A 19,005-nucleotide genomic window follows, 5' to 3' on the forward strand; every position below is an offset into this window, starting at 1 on the left:
GTAAATTTTCCATATGTATGCTTGTATTATATGCTGAATCATGATCACCACGAACCGTATTATATGCTACTCAAGGCCCGGAAGCTTGGATTGAAAAGAAATACACCAGTCAGTTAAGCCAATTTATCAAACTTACAGTTCCAAACATAAACTGTAAGATTGACAAATTACTTCCTTGAGCAGTTGAGCTTCCTCGAGGACATAAGCTCAGCAATTTAGCATGATACTGCATCACTATTAAGATTTTCTCTTGGAACTACATACGGAATAGAACATGCATACCTGTAACGTTGGCAAATGATTTCTGTACGCTAATTTTTCCCTTGTGCATCCCTATTTAACATTGATCCTTAATTAATTAGTTCTCATTTGTTTTATAATTTGATCCAAACGCCACAAATAAACATGGAAAGAAAAAGAAATCATTTCCCATATGAAATGCAATTTGAGGTAAGCACTTATATATAAATGTATATAGTAAATTTACTTAAATCCGCCTAAGCGCTAGACCCCAACTTGTCGCCCAACTACTCTTTTTAGAACATTACTTTTACATAGTTCAAGTTAAAAAGAAAAGGTATATTTTCATAGCTAAATAAAAAACTTTTGGCGCAAGAGTAATTTAGTACACAAAGACAAATTGCCATCGATCAAATGACTTTGCCAGTTTTTTTCCCAATCAAACACTAAACACACCCATGTGGGCTCTACCACAATATTGAATAGAAGTGTTGCTCTTATAATACGGCTTAGGTTCGAATCCCGTCGGTTCTCTAATCTAACAAATCTATCATTTAACAAAATAATAATAATAATGAGCTGTGCATCATAGTATTAGATAATGTTGTATAATTCAATGGAGATTTTTGTTTTTTTTTTTTTTGGGGAAAAGCAATAGAGAATTAGGTAAATAGAATGTAAAACATTTCCACTTGTCTTCAAAATGTCATATCATACAATGGCATGTGATGAATGCATGACCCACACACAAGAATAAATAGTTTTCAAACTTCTATATATTCTAGCTAGGTTCACTCCAAAATTCAATCTTCTGATAAATTTAAGCTATTATAAGATTTTTAGTTATGAGGACCAATATTGAAAGATGGTCATTTAGTACTACGATTTAGTGATATTTTTCTTCATTTGTAAGTGAGAGGTCTTAGGTTTGATTATTGCCAAATAAGAATTTGAACTACATTATTGCTAGCCCATTGTGAGGCTAAACCCACTCCCCTCTCTCATAACATAGATAATATCACTTGTTAACAATTAATAAAAAAAATTGTATGCGCTCATGCTCACCATTAAAACAGTAAACCTGCAACTCTAGATTATGAAATCGCATGATTAACATATCATTTTTATACAAGTACAGTTATATTCTTTAAAGAATTAAAATTCTGATTTCGTCTAATTAAGTTTTAAAGAGTAAAATATTCTTTAAAGAATAAATAATGTGGTAAAGGAGTTGCTCATTACTACGGTCTGATAGTATTTCTCTTTATTTGAAAATGAAAGGTCTTATGTTTGAATCACGTGAATGGTGAATTCGATATCAAATTAGGCTGTCCATTGTATGGCTTTGCCGAACTCCCCTCCCCTAATGTAAAAATATCGATATACTAAAAAGAAAGAAAAAAAAACGTGGTAAAGGACAACCATGCACCATGGCACGTGGACATGTATTAGCTAGTGACCACCAAGATTATGAGAGTGGATCTCAGAGATCTTCCAATCACATCCCTTCATTGTGCGATTAATTTTCGTTAGGTACTGTTTATATTCAATTTTAAATAAAAAAATTACAATAATTTATGATCATATAATATACGATGAACGAATATAATTTGAAAATTTAAAGGATATTTACAAAAAGAATCTGACGAAGATCCTCACTCCAAAATTATACTCTTCTGGCAAAATGCGACATGTTTTCATTTTTTCTGGCAAAACAACTTTGATATTGCTGTGCGTTTAGCTTCTATGTTGTTGGCGTCTAGTGTAGAATAATTAAAAAGGTAAATCTAAAAAAAAAACTTTTTTTTCCAAGCCTTAACGTCAATCTTCTATTCTTAAAAGTTTAAGATCACTATAATTAATCAAGAAAAATACTAAGGAGATTCTCTTAAAAGTGGAACTCTTTATTAACTCTCTGTTACTGTATTTTTTTGCACAGTGTTTTAAAATGTTCTTACAAGAAGAATTGACATTAAACAATGAATTGACAAAGAATCGCGAAAAATCTCACTTTTAAAAAAGTCACTTAGCATTTCCCTTTATACAAACATGACTACATGAGTTGATTAATAATTAATTTAATTTCATGTTTTTCTTAACTAATAATTATTCAACCCAAACATAGATTCTATCCCTTGAAAAAAAAAATCATATTTTATTTAATGAATGGGTAAATGTATAGTCAATAGTGTGTTCTGATGTGACCAGTACGTTGTATTCATACAATATGCAATGAAAGAGGATTGTCTCTCTTCTTATTCTCATCTCCTTCTCTTTTCTTTTTTCACATATTATTTTTTGTCTTATTGTTTTTATAAAAAAATCAATATAAAATGTTGACGTGGCTATATCATAACAATTCAAATAGGAGAAAAGGAAGATTAGGAGGAGAGGAAGATTAGGAGGGGAGAGAATCATCCTCCCTATGCAATATATAGTCAACAGTGAATAGCTATATCGCCTGTCCATGCTTGATAAATCAAGGATAAATGATCATAGGTTTTTTTAGCTTATACCTGTAAACCGTGTCTGATGATTTCATAAAGCTACGAAGGGTCATCTGTGGCAATGACAACCATGGGCTATCGCCTTTTACTATAAGAAGTACTTTGAGGTGTCGGGCTCCGACCCATTAAACAGGGAACACACACTTCCATGATTCCATCTTTTCATGGATATTTGCAAAAGCTTCTGTAAATTGTGACTATGAATATGCATGCAGCCTCTCAAACTATCCGCGTAGAAATGTGATTTCATAACCTACAGTTGCGGGTTTACTATTCATTATCTTTAGTTGTGATTTCATATCCACAACACATATGTTTGATGGATTATAATTCTCTCCCTTCCTCTTTTTATCTTCTTCCATTCATTTCTTTCACATTCTCTTATTATGTCTTTCACTTGTTATAAAAAAATTAATATAAAATGTTGATTTGGTTTAACAGTGACACTTCAAATGGGAGGAGAGAGAAGGAGAGGAAAAAAAAAAAAAAAGGGAAGAGAATTGGGCAAAAGCTCTATTCATTATCTACGGTTGTGATTTCATATCCACACATATGTTTGATTGGGCAAAAGCTTCCATCTCTTGGACAAGACCGAGGGCAAGGTCAAAAGTTATTGGTTGAGATGCGAAAAGATACCTTTTTTTTTTTTTTCTAGAAAATTTAAAGGTAATTTTGATTACTTAATTAAAAGTGAAAAGGCAAAAGGAGCTAATTGTGCGAGGACATGTCTGGATTGTATATCGGATACGGATGTTCTTCGGATTCATTTTATGAGAATTTTATAAATTTCTACATTTTAACTATTCATTATACATTGTACGGTTAATTTTTATCAGATACTATTTGTATTTAATTTTAAATAAAAATAGTCAAATGATTTCTGACTGCATGATCCATGATGAATGACTAAGGCCATCTCTAACCGAGGGCTGGCCAGAGGCCTCCAAGATATTAATATTTTAATGAATAATACATGAACATATTTGCCTCCATCTCCAACCAAGGGCCAAATGGTCATAGGACCAAACATAATTTATTATTTAAAAACTACAATTTAAATTAAAATCTAAATGGCCATAGAACCAAATATAATTTATTATTTAACGTTGTATAATGGCTTAGGAAGTTATAGGAAAAAATATATAATTTAGAAAAATATGAAACAAATTTTGTGAAATAGAAGTTATAGGAAAAAAATATAATTTAAAAAAATATGAAACAAATTTTGTGAAATAGAAGTTATAGGAAAAAAAATAGAATTTAAAATAAAATGAAACAAATTTTGTGAACTAGAAGTTATAGGAAAAAATGGAATTTAAAAAAAATATGAAACAAATTATGTAAAATCAAAGTTATAGGAAAAAAAAATAGAATATAAAAAAAATATGAAAAATAGAAGTTATAGGAAAAATTTTGTAAATAAAAAATAATAATAAAATTGTAAAAAAAAAAAAAATCAAATGCAACAGCTAGCTGACATCAGCTAGCCGTTGCATTTGAATTCTGGCCAACCTCGGGCTGGCTGGCTGGTTGCATGCAGCCAACCCTCCAGCCCTTTGGCCCTTTCAGATTCCGTGGGGCCCTCTCAGATTCCACGAGCCATCTAGCCTAACCCTCGGTTGGAGATGGTTTTCGGGCTATTTTCGGCCCTCTGAACCCTTCTGTTAGAGATGGCCTAAGATGTGAGGATCATTAGAATCCCCACAATTTAGATCCGGATAGGATCCAAATCCTTGTATATCAATCAACAAACAACATTTCATTATTACTTTTTTACAATAAAAAATTGTCATCATTCGATGAGATTCTTGCTTCCATGGAAGCAACGAAGAAGAAAGAGGAAAAACTCTCCAATTTGATTATTGAATTATCACATTCGTTTATAGTTTTTAGATAACTAGTAATACCCTATGTGCTTTTGGAATATTGTTATTGGATGTTACTCTTTAGGCAGAAAGAGTTTCTTGCATTTTAGCATTTTTTTTTCATGTGTCCGTTTTATGTGCAGTAGATATTGATGTTTGCGCTTCTGGATCCGATCAATCATATAAATTTATAATAAAAAATTAAATTGCAATGTTTGGATGGCACTTAAATTAGTCTGGACTTCTTGTGTTAGAACTAATGTTTTTAACATGGTGTATGAAACTTAAATATCCCATATATTTTTTTCATCTACTGTATAAAAAATGAAAAATACATATGTTATTCACTTATACAATACAATCAAACGAGAATAAGAAAATTTCATAATTTGAATAAATTATGGGAGAGTCCATACGCACATGATTTCTGCTTTAGTAATGTAGGACAGAGTTGGCCGGCAGCAAAAGTTTAATAGCTTAAGCATAAGCGAAAACACAATATATAAATCTCTATTAATTAATGAAACTCTTTGTCAACCAAAAGATGATGAAAAGACCACTTAATCTTCTATCATCCAAAAAATATGATGGGTAAAAATGTAATTTCACAAGTCCAATTTTTATTGTTTTTTATTGAAGCTTCACCTACCGGTGATGTTAAAATACCTCAAATATTAAAAAAAAAAAAAAAAAAAAAACCCAAAAACGAAAACCTCCCACTCCCCTCACGTTCTCTTTCTCTCTCCTTCTCATTTTCTAAAAAAATATGTTTATACATACAAAATGCGTAGGCAAATGCTAGTTATCTCTACTAATTAATAAAACACTCATTGTCAACCAAAATCCTATGAAATTACCAGTTTAACTCTCTAATTAAACCATAACATGAATAAGAATATATAAGGCATAAATATAATTTCACATAACCAAATTTTGCAGTTTTTTTTTTTCAAAGCCTCACCTACATGTAATCCTAACATATCTCTAATTAAAAAAATAAAAAAATAATAAAAACCTCTCATCCCACATTCTCTATCACTCTCTTCCTCTCTCCTATTTCAAAAACAAAAATAATTTTTTTTTGACACACTTTATATGTGCCAATATACTAGTAAAAAAGATAACTGGAATCGCTCCAGGGTCTCTCACCCAGTCACCCGTCCTTGACCTTTCACCAAGAATTTTGGCATCTATCTTATCTCAGGGCTAGAATTTTAATCTCTGGAAGGCATAGCTTTTCTATTCAACTCTTCATTGTTTGTTAATCTGAATTACAAGGGATGTTTATAAAGCCTAAAAACCTAATGACCGCATAAATGTAAACTTATTGTAGTAAAGAAATCCTAATCCAAAATAGAATGGGACACTATACTAATCCTAATCAAATTGGAAAGAATTTTAGAGCTTGTTGGAAGTACTTTTAAAATAGTTGAAACTGTTTTTGGTGAAAATAATTTTGGAACCAATACTTAGTAAAAATGCAAATAAATTCTGGAAAAAAAAAAAAAACACTTAAAGTGTTTCCTAAAAGAAACATATAACTGGTGGTTTTTATAGTAAGTACTTTAGATACTTTTGAAACTTAAAAATATTTTATCTAAAAACACTTTTAATCATTTTAAAAGTATTTTGAAATCAACATTTAATCCTTATAAACTAGGCAATCATAAAACTAAACCCCTAGATATTAAAATACTAAGGACTAAAAAGGCTAAAATACCCTTTAATTTGGGAAGTTACCACTCGTGTTCCACGTGGCTTAGCTATTACTAATTTACTATCACCAATAATTGATGAAAGATAATATCAAAATAGAGAGGCATAGAGTCAGCTAATCTGGAACCTCTCTTTTTCATGTAAATTTCCTTTCATCCACGAAGAGAAATGTGCTTGATAGGAGCATATTTAGGCGACTTACTTATCTTGTTTTCGTGCATCTATGTTGTTAATTCATAGTTGTTTTAGTAGTTTAAGCCATTTTCGTGTGTTTTTAGGTTCATATGGCTAAGGAAGCAAAAAGATGCATTTTGGAGCATTTTGGAGCAAAATTGGGCTTGGAATGGATAGCACATGATTGGAGCCAAAGTGTTGGACGAATTTGAAGGCCTTGTATTCATTTTGGACATAAAACAAAGGGCCTAGCCCATTCTCTCTTAAACCAACCCCAAGGCCATGCATTTCCTTCCAATTCCAAAGCCCACAATCACTTCAAAAGCCATGCAAAGAACCATCCATTCCATCAAAAACAATCCATCAATTCACATGCAAAACCACCATTAACACACATGCACCCAAACAAAGCCAACCTAGCTAACCCTACATGCATTCTTTATGCAACTCTTCATCATTCCACCATTCATTCTTTATTCCACAAACAAGTCACATGCATTTCCACCTTCCTACTTCATCATTTCACCACATTCTCCCTCTTTAACTCATTTCATTATTCATTCACTTTGCATTCATTCAATTCCACCCCACATGCACCCTTTATTCTTCATCATTGCAACCATGGCACATTTACACCAACAAAACAACTCCCATGCCATGGCCTACTCATATTCCCATTTCCTTTCCAACATCTCACATGCATTTCCACCTTCCTACTTCATCATTTCATCACATTTTCCCTTTTATTTCCACATGCAATTCTTCATCATTGCAACCACAAACACCTTAAACAAATAGCCATATACATCTCCACTCCTCCTATAAATACCCTTGCATTCATTCATTCAAGAATCATCTCATTCACAACACAACACACCACAAACACTTCCCTAGCCGTGAGTTTCTCTCCCTTAGAATCCAAAAACCATCTTCCATTTCCACCAATCCTCATCCATTTCCATAATTCCCCAACACTTCCATCCCCCCAACCAACCTATCCTTAAACCTTGTGCTACAACAACGAGGAAGAGAAGAGTGCCTAAACGTTCATACAATTCAAGTTTTGAGTTGTTGGAATGTTTAGGTGTTTCTTTGATTTCAAAGTTTCATTTTAATTCTGTTTGTTTTGTACGTATGAGAAATGGAAGAAAAGAGTGCTTAAACGTTCATACAATTCAAGTTTTGAGTTGTTGGAATGTTTAGGTGTTTCTTTGATTTCAAAGTTATGAGGAACTAAACCCCCTTTAGCTAGGGGGTGATTCGAAACTATGTTTATGTTTGTAATATGATTTGATTACTTTTAATTATGTTTCATAAGTTGTGAATTCAATTTGTTTAACTGTTTGATTGATAACCTATTTATGTATGTTTATTAAGAATGAACGCTTAATTTTCATGCATGAATTTGACGCTAGAATATAAGTGAGTTTCACGTAATAGTTATGAACTTATATTCACAAGTAGTGGAGGTTGCTTATAAACAATCGCGTTAAACATATTCTTGGCATAAGTTTCATGCAATCATAGTAACGAATGCCTCGTCAACACTTATAGTTTTCATGATGCTTAATGATTCTTGCTTGTATCTCTATTATGCAATTCATGTAGGGAACTTGTGAGGAATGCTTTGGATTGTCGTATGCAATCATCCAATTCATTAACTTAAGGAAAACTTGACGGTTAATTTAAGCGGACCTAATTAACCCGGGGCGTTGAGAATTCATAATTTATTGAAAAGCAATTAGACATCGTCTTGTATGCAAGTATAACATATGTGGAGATGAACCCCTTAGCTAGATTCCCATCCATTCATTTCCGTCAAATCCATATTTACAATTTGTTTTATTTCCAAGTATCCATTTTAGTTTAAAGTCGTCCAAATCCAATCCCCCTTTACTTTATTGTTCAATTTAGTTAGAAATCAATTTAGTTTGTGTTTTTAAAGCATTTTGAGTCTTTTGGTTTGTCTTAGTGTTTTAACGTTTAGTTTCACATTCTTTGAGTCTAGTTTAGTGTTTTATCTTGTTTTTACGTTTTTGAGTCAGTTTCCAAGAGATTAACAATCCCTCCTAATCCCCGGTCCAGAACGATCCCTACTTACATCCATACTACAATTGTCAAAAAGAGGGTTTAATTTGTGCGCGTATAATTCTCGCATCAGTGCTATATATTATTTTCGTGTGTTTCAAAAGTGAATAGTCTCTTCAGTAAGGTGTTGACCTTAAATAAACTTGGGGTTCTATGTTAAAATTAATTGGTAAATAAAAAGTAGTGTAATTTTTTATAAGCTTTTGTATGATTTAATTTTTTATCGATGTGAGATATTGTCCACGTAACGAATTTTAAAACCTAACAAACGGATAATACAAATTAGATGACATGGAACATGTGTGGACATTGGACTTCACACGTGGACTAATATGGAGAGTAGTGTAACTCTTCATAAGCCCTTGCATGTTTGGTCAATCACTGATATGGGACTTTATCCTCACATTCTCACACGCCCCCTCATGTGTGATGAATATTCAAGGCTAATATATGGACAATACAAATTGGATGACATGGAGCATGTGTGACCATCAGACTTCATAAATAGACCAACCTACTTTAATACGATAAAAACAGTTGAGGTTCTACCAGAAAATTAGTTGGCAATCTAAAAAGTAGTTCAACTTCTCATAAGGTCTTTTACGATTTAGTCCCTCACTATGTGGAACTTTGTCATCATGTTCTCCCAAGTCGTGCTCATAATTAATTTGATAGTTGAGGTCCTGATGAACAGTGGGTTTTAGTAGGGGTAGGTTCTTCTGTTGCTCCTTCACAGGGCGCATCAGGTTCTGTTTCCATGTGCATAATAAGTTGCTGCCATGACAAACACCCAGTCTTTTCAACTTCATACTCTTCATAGCATCACCGAAGATGAGAACAAGATAAAAGTTGGTCATTTGGCAAGGTAGGCTAAAATTTGCGTCATGATACGTACATAGTATATTTTGTAAAAATGTGGAGTGATGTTTCACATCGTAAAGTTAAGAAACTTTGTTAATTTGTTACAAGGTGCATAAAATCTCAATTTTCTTTAAAGTATCGAAGTCGGTTAAAGAAGTCGGTTGAATCGCACGTTTAATTCTTCTATCATACTACGAGAGTCAATTGAACTACATATTTGGTTTGAATGTCACTGAACATGAGAGAATCTGTAAGAACGTAAATGGTTGATCCACATCGAAAAGTCGAGAAACCGTTTGCGATTTTAATTTGTCTTGGAAGATGCGTTTCACCATTTGATGTAGCTCGTATGGGAAGCCTAACTTTTCTTCTTCTTTTTTTTTTTCCCGCAGTATAGATTGCTCACTTTTTCTTTTAATTTGAGGGATTCTCCTTCTCTTGATGATGTTGACATCGGAGTGGTATGGTTCATTAATCTTGACTAAGAGAACCTTTGCGTTCATGAGTCATGATTCATGACAAACGTGGCTGGGTCCAACTTCTCCAACTGACCAACAAATAATCGTGATAGTGGGACTTGTGGATGAGAATAGTTTGTCACATATCAATTAATTGAGTGAGTAAGATAAGGGCTAAATTGAATTAATGGTCCCTGAGGGTGATAGGTTAATCGGATGATAATCGTCAAAAATTATTCGGATTTAAACTCTTGTGGTGAAGTTCCGTTAGGATCCAAACCCAAAATTAATATTGATGTCAACTTCTGTTAACATTTCCACCTTGGTTCTTTGGTTCTGCGTCTCCCCGACTGGTTTCTTAGCATCCCATCCCTCTCTCTCATTTTCTCTCCAGATTTTCGGCCTGGAGCAAACCAATGGATATTTATCTGCATCCCAGCACCCCAATCATAGAGTCGTAGCTATAGTTATGGAACATATGAGTTAATTAACTAATAATTTTCAGCTCCAAAATAAAAGAAATTAATAGCAAATTTAAATAATTAGTCTGTGAAATAAAGATTTATGAGAGCGTCGAGCCCACATTGTAGCTGTAGTTTTACCGATCGAAATCACAGAAGTACATAACCTCTCTCTTCTGGAGCCGACTAAAAATGTTGTGCTTAATAGAACACTGTTCGTTCTCTTCATACATGTCTCAGAAATCCTGTTCCTTTCTCCCCTCTCCTCTCTCTCTTCAGCTTCCCTTCATTATTTTTTTTTCTTTTCAGATAAAACAATCAAACCTCAAACAAGATAATTCTTCAGTGGATGATGTTGAGGTATGCTTGCTGCTCCTCTTTTCATGTTTCTTGGGTTTTGTTTTTCTTCTTTGGTGTTTGATTCTCAACGAATTAGTCCGACCCATCGATTGGTTTTGTTGGTTGGTTCATATTTCATCATTTCTACAGCCAACAAAACCAATCAAGAAATGTTAATCTAACAAAACCAACCAACAAATTAATGATTAATTTACTGAATTGGATTACTAGTTAATTACATGCTAAATTAACTATTAGGAAATGTTCATAGGGTAATCTAGAAAAAAGACGGAGTGAGTTAACGGAAATGTTAATTTTGAACTTAAATCCAAAAGGAACTTCACCACGAGAGTTTAAATCCGAATTTTTTACCACGGAGGTTATCTTCCTATTAACCTATCACCACATAAACCATTAATCGAATTTAGCCTAAGATAAATTACATGTAATTAATTAGTTATTTGCCACAATAACACAAGGGTTGTTGGCTGATTTTTAATTGACAACTTACATGTAATTAATTAGTTGTTTGCCACCACCCGATAACGCTCAAACTCTCCCATTATTTCGATTGATAAAAAGAAACTTTAACGAAAAGTTATCGGTACTATTTATTTTAACGAAAAATTACATTTTTACACTAAAAAATCAATCATGATATTATTCATTTTACTCTTTATTTTGTCTTTATCATTAAAACTCCAAGTTTTTAAGTCATTTTTTTTAATTTTCTTTTAATAAAAGTAATTCGCGGATTGTTTTGTGGTCCCCGTGACAATACCTAGTAATATGTACCGTGGATTGTTTTATGGTCCCCGTGACAGTACCTAGTAATATATATCATTCGGATAAGAATCTTCTCTCTGTTTTGTTTTTTTTTTTTTTTTTTTTTTTTTTTTTAGAGGAGGGAAGATCTTAGAATTCTTACATTATGAATTATACGATCAGTTTTCGTTAGATATTATTTTTTTTTAATTTTAAATAAAAAAATTTAAATAATTTTTGACCGTAAGATATACGATAAACAGTTAAGATGTGAGGATTCCTAAGATCTCTATAATTTGAAAGCGATGGAATCCAAATTCATACCTTCATCCATGTGACAACCAGCTGGTCAGCATATGACTTTGACCACATGCTTAATTTACAGTACCTAGCTAGTTATTATTGGTAGATTTCCAGATCATGGCAATCGTTTTATTCTTTGAATGTAGGAAAAGTTGAAATACGACAATTTGGTAAAGCAATATCAATGTTCTAAAAATCGACTTAGGCATTGGAAAATAGCCAACCGTCGCGTTTAACTCCTAATCGGCCAAAAAATCGGAAAATAGATTAGGCGGGCGTTGGACAGGATTAGACGGGACTAGGCGGAGATATGCAAGTCTGGTCGGGGCTAGGCGGAGCTGGGTGGAGACTAATCGGGCTTATATGAAGATGCCGAAATCTGCAATTTTTTTTGTTGCAAAGTAGGCTTTGCGAAGAAGAAGACTATTCCCTAACCTGATTTTGCACGATTCAATTAAGATGGTCCCACCATCTTTTATCTATAGCTGCAACGTTTTCTTTGAAATGGTCCCTACCATTTTTTTACAACTTTTTATACTCTTTTCTTTTTCCACTCTTAACTCGTTATTACTTTGCATCCTGTTTTTTTATTTTTTTGTTGTAATGTTTTTATTATCATTATTTATAAATATACAGAAATTTACCTAAATCTGCATAGCCGGCTAAGCGCTAGACGCCAGCCCACTGTCCGACTAGCGCATATCGTTTTTTAGAACCTTGAGCAATATAAGTATTTTAGTTTACAAATTTATGTGTGCATACAAACACACACATCACGTGTTTGATTATTTCAGTTTACTATATACTCGTAATTTGGTTTTAATTAATATTTTAAAAATTGAAATTACACAATAAGATTAATTGAGAAAAAATAAGTCTAAAACTTAGACAACGAAGCACGCAACTATTGAGCTTCACACATGCCTAAATATATTTTTGATATCATGAAAAAAATTGAGGTTCAACTATAAAATTAATTGACAATGCAAAGTATAACTCAACTTCTTATATCACGTACAATTTTTTTCTTTTTCTTTTCTTTCCGTTAAGATGCACTCCTAGCATCATAGTACTGTATGTATTAAGGATAGTTTAAACAAAAGTAAAAGGATGCTTGATGGACAATGACCTTATTATATAAAATGCAGGACACATATTTTATGCATAGGGTTCGAAAACCGTTGACCTTGTTAACAATGAAAATCTCTTTTTCTGTAATTGATAGATCTCGCAGATTGATACACTTTTGTGTGTGATTATTAATGTATTAGCTGATCAATTGATGCATGTGGTCCTTCGTTACAATCAATGATGCTTGTTTATAATAATATTAGGATGGCACAACTTTGTAATGCTACCTGATTTATTATATTACTATTTTAATTTCACAAGATGATTTGTTATTCAGAGTGTTAGATGCAAGACATAGTACCTTAGACTTTAGGATTGTTTAATTTAATTTTAATATAAGGTGATAATGAATCACTCCTCCAGTAATATATGATTTTAGGATGATCGATCCTAACCGCAGCAAAAGGAATGTAGACCGTCGATTTAATCCATATGTAACCCTCTACTTGCTCTTTTGTTTGTTGTCTATTTCTCTCTCCTTTATTTGAAGGGAATTTTGCAGTCCCCGCAAAATGGTATTATCATGTTACTCCAATTATAGAACGTGTATCTGTTTAATATTTGGTTGTATCTAGAACAGTCACACTGCCCATAGATAAATTGTATAACTGTAGTGCAGGGTTGGTAGGTCAAATTTATTAGATGTATAGAAGGAAGAAATTTTTCTTCACGAGCTGCCTTAATTAACTCTACAACTAAATATTTTTGTGTTATACATATTCACCTCCTAGTGGTTTTGAATAAGAAGCGAGTGATAAAGTTGGCGGTGGTAGTGATGTGTTGATTATTATTCGTTGTAGTCCAATTTGACGTCGTTTTGAGCGGTGAGAGGTGAATATAATTTAAGCAGACTTTTGATTCTTGCTCATGTAATGCTAGGGAAATTAAATTTGTAGACAAAGTTTTGAAAACTAAAAAATATATAAGTTGATAATTGATTTATTACTTACACGTTGATAAACGTACTTATTTTTATTAGTGACATGTCATTTAGTTTGCAAATTTAGTCTTCAAATTTGATCTCCTTAACATTACCCTTCTTGCTCAGACCAATTTTGTTAGACCAAAACCTGGGGAGGCACGTGCCCACTTTGATCCTTGCCAAGATTTGCCCCTGATCACTGTGAAAGGGATCCTCTCCGGATCACTCCCACCAAATCCGTCAAGTTCGGAGATCCGAGCTATTTAAATTTGATCCAACAACTACATTTATTATAACTTTTAAATGGGCTCTCTGTTTGTAGTCGTTGAATCAAATTTCAATGATCCGAATTCTTGAACTTGATGAATTTAATGAAAATGATCTGGATATGATTCATTTCCCTAATCACTGGCCAGGGCTGCTTCAGAATCCGATGGCCAAATAAAAAACACAAGTAGATAAGCCATCTGAAAAAATAATTGTACATATATACACACACACACACACACAACTAACTCCAAATCCTTGATATCAAAACTCACCAAACATCCCACGAGCATACCTCACCTGTCACCAAACTTCACTCACCCCTAGCATCAATCAAAGCAACGAAGGAAAAACAACAAGGTTAGGAAGGATCACATCACTAATTACGCTCTTGTTAAGATGTAGGGTATACTTCTTAAAAATAATACCGACGTTTGAACCACATACAAGTGCAAGTTTCTTACGTCTTAAAGTGAGGGTGATGCTCGGTCTCTTATTTTTAAGTAGGAGTGAAGCTCAGCCTTATTAATTATTGTTAGATTAGTTTAAATTTCAAATTTCTTGTTTTAAATCAATTAAACTAAACTAATTTAACCGTAACTAAGAGTGAACATGACCCCACTTTAGGGGTGAACAAAGTTGCACTCATGTTTGGAGGTGGATTGTCTGCTATCCCATTTTCATACTCTCCCTATGCTCTTCTGTTTGTGTGGTCACGATTAAGCCACGTCAACATTTTATATTCCTATTACTTTTTGTTTTATTATTTCTATAAAAAATTAATATAAAATGTTGACGTGACTTAACCGCGACAACATATCACATGAGAGCATGAGAAGAGTATGAAAATGAGAGGACAGATAATCCACCTCCCTCATGTTTTAATTAGCAGCCAAGCTGGGGTCCACAACTCTTTAAACATATGGTTTGTAAACGTGACACATAAACATTGTTTCTCCAGTACAAAATTGCCACCTCTTGATCCATGCAATATCCAATTATTAATAAGAAACTAATGAAAAGGGTTTGAAAACTTTGAATTTAATGATAAAAATAAAATAAAGGATAAAGTGAATAGAACTAGGATTGACTTTTTAGTGTAAAAATATGATTTTTCGTTAAAGTGTACAATATGTGGCCTTTTCATTACAACTCTCTTATTAATATGAAGTTCCAATATATTTATTTCGTAAATAATATTTGTTTATCGTACATTGTGCGATCATAAATTATTTTAAATATTTTTATTTAAATTTAAATACAAATAATATTTGATAAAAACTGATCGTACAATGTACGATAAATAAATACAATTTATAATTTAAAATTCTCATCAAAAGAATCCAAAAAGAACGTGTAGGTTTTTTTCCTTGGTCGAAAAAAAAAATATAACATTATAATATTTAATTGTGAAACGTGTTTCTCCGACCCAATTATTCAAGCATCATATTTCTTGGAATTATCTCTCTCTATCTCTCTCTCGTTTTTATGCGTAATCAACGAGTGGTCATGGAGTAGGTGCGCAGCATATTCTAGGTTTTAGAGATAAAAGAACAGAAGACATGTCCTCATCAACGGTGAAAGGATTAACGAATCCTACACTCTGCACTCATGCGTGTTCACTACCTCTCTCTGTTTTTTTTGGATAATAAATTAAATTTATAAATAAAATTTTGTAACTAATGACATGAAATTGATAATAGGTTATTATTTAGCGGCGTACTCATTTCTATTAGTGACAAATAATTTAGTATGTAAATTTTGTCTATAAATTTAATCTCTTAGCATCATCCTTTGAAATTCTAGAAAAACTAAATTTGTAAACTAATAATTGAATTATTACTTAAATGTTAATAAATATGCTCATTTATTATTAGTAACATAATCCTTTAATTTATAAATTTAGTCTAGCATTACTCCAACATTAATTATGCATATGCATTTTTGGTGTGCGGTCCCGCCAGTTTTCACTATAAAAACGAGAGATTTTTTAATATGATCAGTACATGAGGTAGTACATTACATATTACTATACAAATTATGAGATACGTGTACCAAAAAATTAATATCTTAAAAAATAAAATTTTCTACCACTTCTATTAAAACCACGTATGTACTACTTGGTTCCCATCGCAGTTAAAATTTTCCTATAAAAACATCGCACTCCCCTTTCCTTCTGAATTGCAGAGTGGAAAGGAAAACCAGTTCAGCCATGGCTTCATCTCCCTTACCACCAACTTCTACAATGGCCGCCCTGCACTCCACCACCACAACCACCCTCTTCCGCTCTCCTTTATTCCCAAACAAGTCCCAGACTCCACTGCAACGAAAACCCAAACAATGCCTTGCGGGCAGAGTGCGCTGCAAAGCAACAAAAGGTGACAACGATAACCTAGACCAGGGCCTAGCAAGACTCGACAGGAGGAACATGCTGATAGGTTTAGGCGCCGGGGGTCTCTACGGTGCGGCAGGAAACCCATTTGCTTTTGCCGCACCAATATCCGCCCCAGACCTGACCACGTGTGGCCCTGCCGACAAGCCAGACGGGTCCACCATCGATTGTTGCCCACCTACCACCACGACCATCATCGACTTCAAACTCCCCGACAAAGGCCCACTCCGCACTAGGCCCGCTGCTCAGGACGTTGCAAAAGACCCTGCATACTTGGCCAAATACAAAAAGGCCGTCGAGCTGATGCGGGCACTTCCAGACGACGACCCGCGCAGTCACGCCCAACAGGCCATGGTACACTGCTCCTACTGCGACGGTGGATACCCACAAGTCGGATATTCGGATTTGGAGATCCAAGTTCACTACTGTTGGCTCTTCTTCCCGTTCCATCGTTGGTACCTCTACTTCTACGAGAAAATCTTGGGCGAGCTTATTGGGGACCCAACCTTCGCCCTCCCCTTCTGGAACTGGGACGCGCCAGCTGGCATGTACATTCCTGAGATTTTCACCGACACGTCGTCATCCCTCTACGACCAGTACAGAAATGCAGCGCATCAGCCCCCGAAGCTCCTGGACTTGAATTACAGCGGGACCGACGATGACGTCGACGACCCCACACGAATCAAAGAGAACTTAACAACGATGTACCAGCAGATGGTGTCGAAGGCCACCTCTCACAGACTCTTCTACGGAGAGCCCTACAGCGCAGGGGACGACCCAAGCCCTGGCGCCGGAAACATTGAGAGCATTCCCCATAACAATATTCACTTTTGGACTGGCGACCCAACCCAGACAAACGGGGAGGACATGGGGGCCTTTTACTCTTCGGGGAGGGATCCGCTGTTTTACTCCCACCATTCCAACGTGGACCGCATGTGGTCTATATACAAAGATAAGTTGGGCGGTACGGACATAGAAAAGACCGACTGGCTGGACACGGAGTTCTTGTTCTACGACGAGAAAAAGAATCTCGTGCGCGTCAAGGTTCGGGACTCGCTCGACACGAAAAAACTGGGGTACGTGTACGACCAGAAAGTCCCGATCCCGTGGCTGAAATATAAGCCGACGGCTCGTAAGTCGACGAATAAGAGAAAAGCCTCGGTTTCATCTTCTGATCTTACTACGACGTTCCCTGCTGTACTGTCGGATACAATCAGCGTCGAGGTGACGAGGCCGTCTGCGACGAAGCGGACAGCTGCCCAGAAGAAGGCGCAGGACGAGGTGCTGGTGATTAAGGGGATTGAGTTTGCCGGGAATGAGACTGTGAAGTTCGACGTGTTTGTGAACGATGACGCGGACTCGCTGGCCGGGAAAGACAAGTCGGAGTTTGCTGGGAGTTTCGTTCACGTGCCGCATAAGCATAAGAAAAATATTAAGACGAACCTGCGGCTGAGCATTACGAGCTTGTTGGAGGAGTTGGCTGCGGAGACGGACAGCAGTTTGGTGGTGACTTTGGTGCCGAAAGTTGGGAAGGGGCCAATCACCATCGGAGGGTTTAGCATTGAGCTCATTAATACTACCTAATTTTTAATTAATGTTATTGTTGTTGTTGTTCTTCTTCTTGTTGCGTTGGCTTAATCGTGTTTTACTAGCTAAGTAATCTTGAATGTAATGTGCTCATCTACTGCTTACGTGGCAGATGATGGTTGGTGTTCCTCGTGAATAAAAGCACTACTCTGTTTCGGTGTGTTGATTTATTGAATAAAGAATTGATGGTAGAGTTCTTGAAAAATTAATGGATCAAGATTCTTTTCTATCATCTTTCCGTCATTTTCTCTTACATTCTCTGTTTTATCTTTCTCTTTTTATAAAAAATTAATGTAAGATATTAATGTGATTTAACCTTAGCTGTTTAAATAGAAGAGAAGGGAATGGAAGAAAAAAAAAAGAGGGGAGAGAATCATACTATAAAATTAATGGACTCGAATTGTGTGTAAAGTTGTTTATAAAACTAGTACACTACTTTACTATTATTGTTAGGAAAGTGTTATTGACATTCTAAAATTTTCATTCTGCACACTACAAGAAAACAGAGAATATGTGACGGAATTACTTTTGGAGCCTAAAAATTCGTCATATTTCACGGAAATAAGTGAAGAGACTTGAAAAAGCGCCACATAAAAACTTTAGCAGGACACGAAATAATTTTTAGATTCTATGCGTCACAAAACTTTTAGATTCGTTACATATAAATGATCGAAAATTTTTCCCGCCAAAACAAAATGAAATTCACTTCGTGACGACTTTTCAGAATGCGTCACAAAACCTTAAGTAATGCAATAAAAATATACGTGAGGCTAGTTCATGCCTCACCCATTGTATATAAAAAAGAAAAATGATTTAATAAAAAACAAAAAGTAAAACTTTTAGGAATTAAATGAGAACTCTTTCGTCAAAATCACTCCATTCGCATCGCTCGCCCACTCTGTTTCCATTTGATCTCCGATGGCCAACGA

General features: G+C 34.5%; 1 protein-coding gene across 1 annotated transcript; it reads left to right on the forward strand.

Annotated features, from left to right (window-relative positions):
* Positions 1-16,257: 16,257 nt before the first annotated feature.
* LOC103927236 (polyphenol oxidase latent form, chloroplastic) lies at positions 16,258-18,319 on the forward strand. The gene has a single exon (XM_009336163.3). It carries the CDS (start codon positions 16,310-16,312, stop codon positions 18,071-18,073), a length of 1,764 nt encoding a protein of 587 aa, XP_009334438.3. The 5' UTR covers positions 16,258-16,309; the 3' UTR covers positions 18,074-18,319.
* The last annotated feature ends 686 nt before the right edge of the window (positions 18,320-19,005 follow it).

Source organism: the organism of the source record quoted next, unplaced genomic scaffold (assembly GCF_019419815.1).
Source record: "Pyrus x bretschneideri cultivar Hongxiangsu unplaced genomic scaffold, Pyrus_bretschneideri_v1 Contig19, whole genome shotgun sequence".
In the NCBI taxonomy this organism is placed as follows: domain Eukaryota; kingdom Viridiplantae; phylum Streptophyta; class Magnoliopsida; order Rosales; family Rosaceae; genus Pyrus; species Pyrus x bretschneideri.

What these genes read in the sequence shown, in the direction of transcription:
- LOC103927236 (XM_009336163.3), top strand. Translation starts at nt 16,310, where the DNA reads ATGGCTTCATCTCCCTTACCACCAACTTCTACAATGGCCGCCCTGCAC.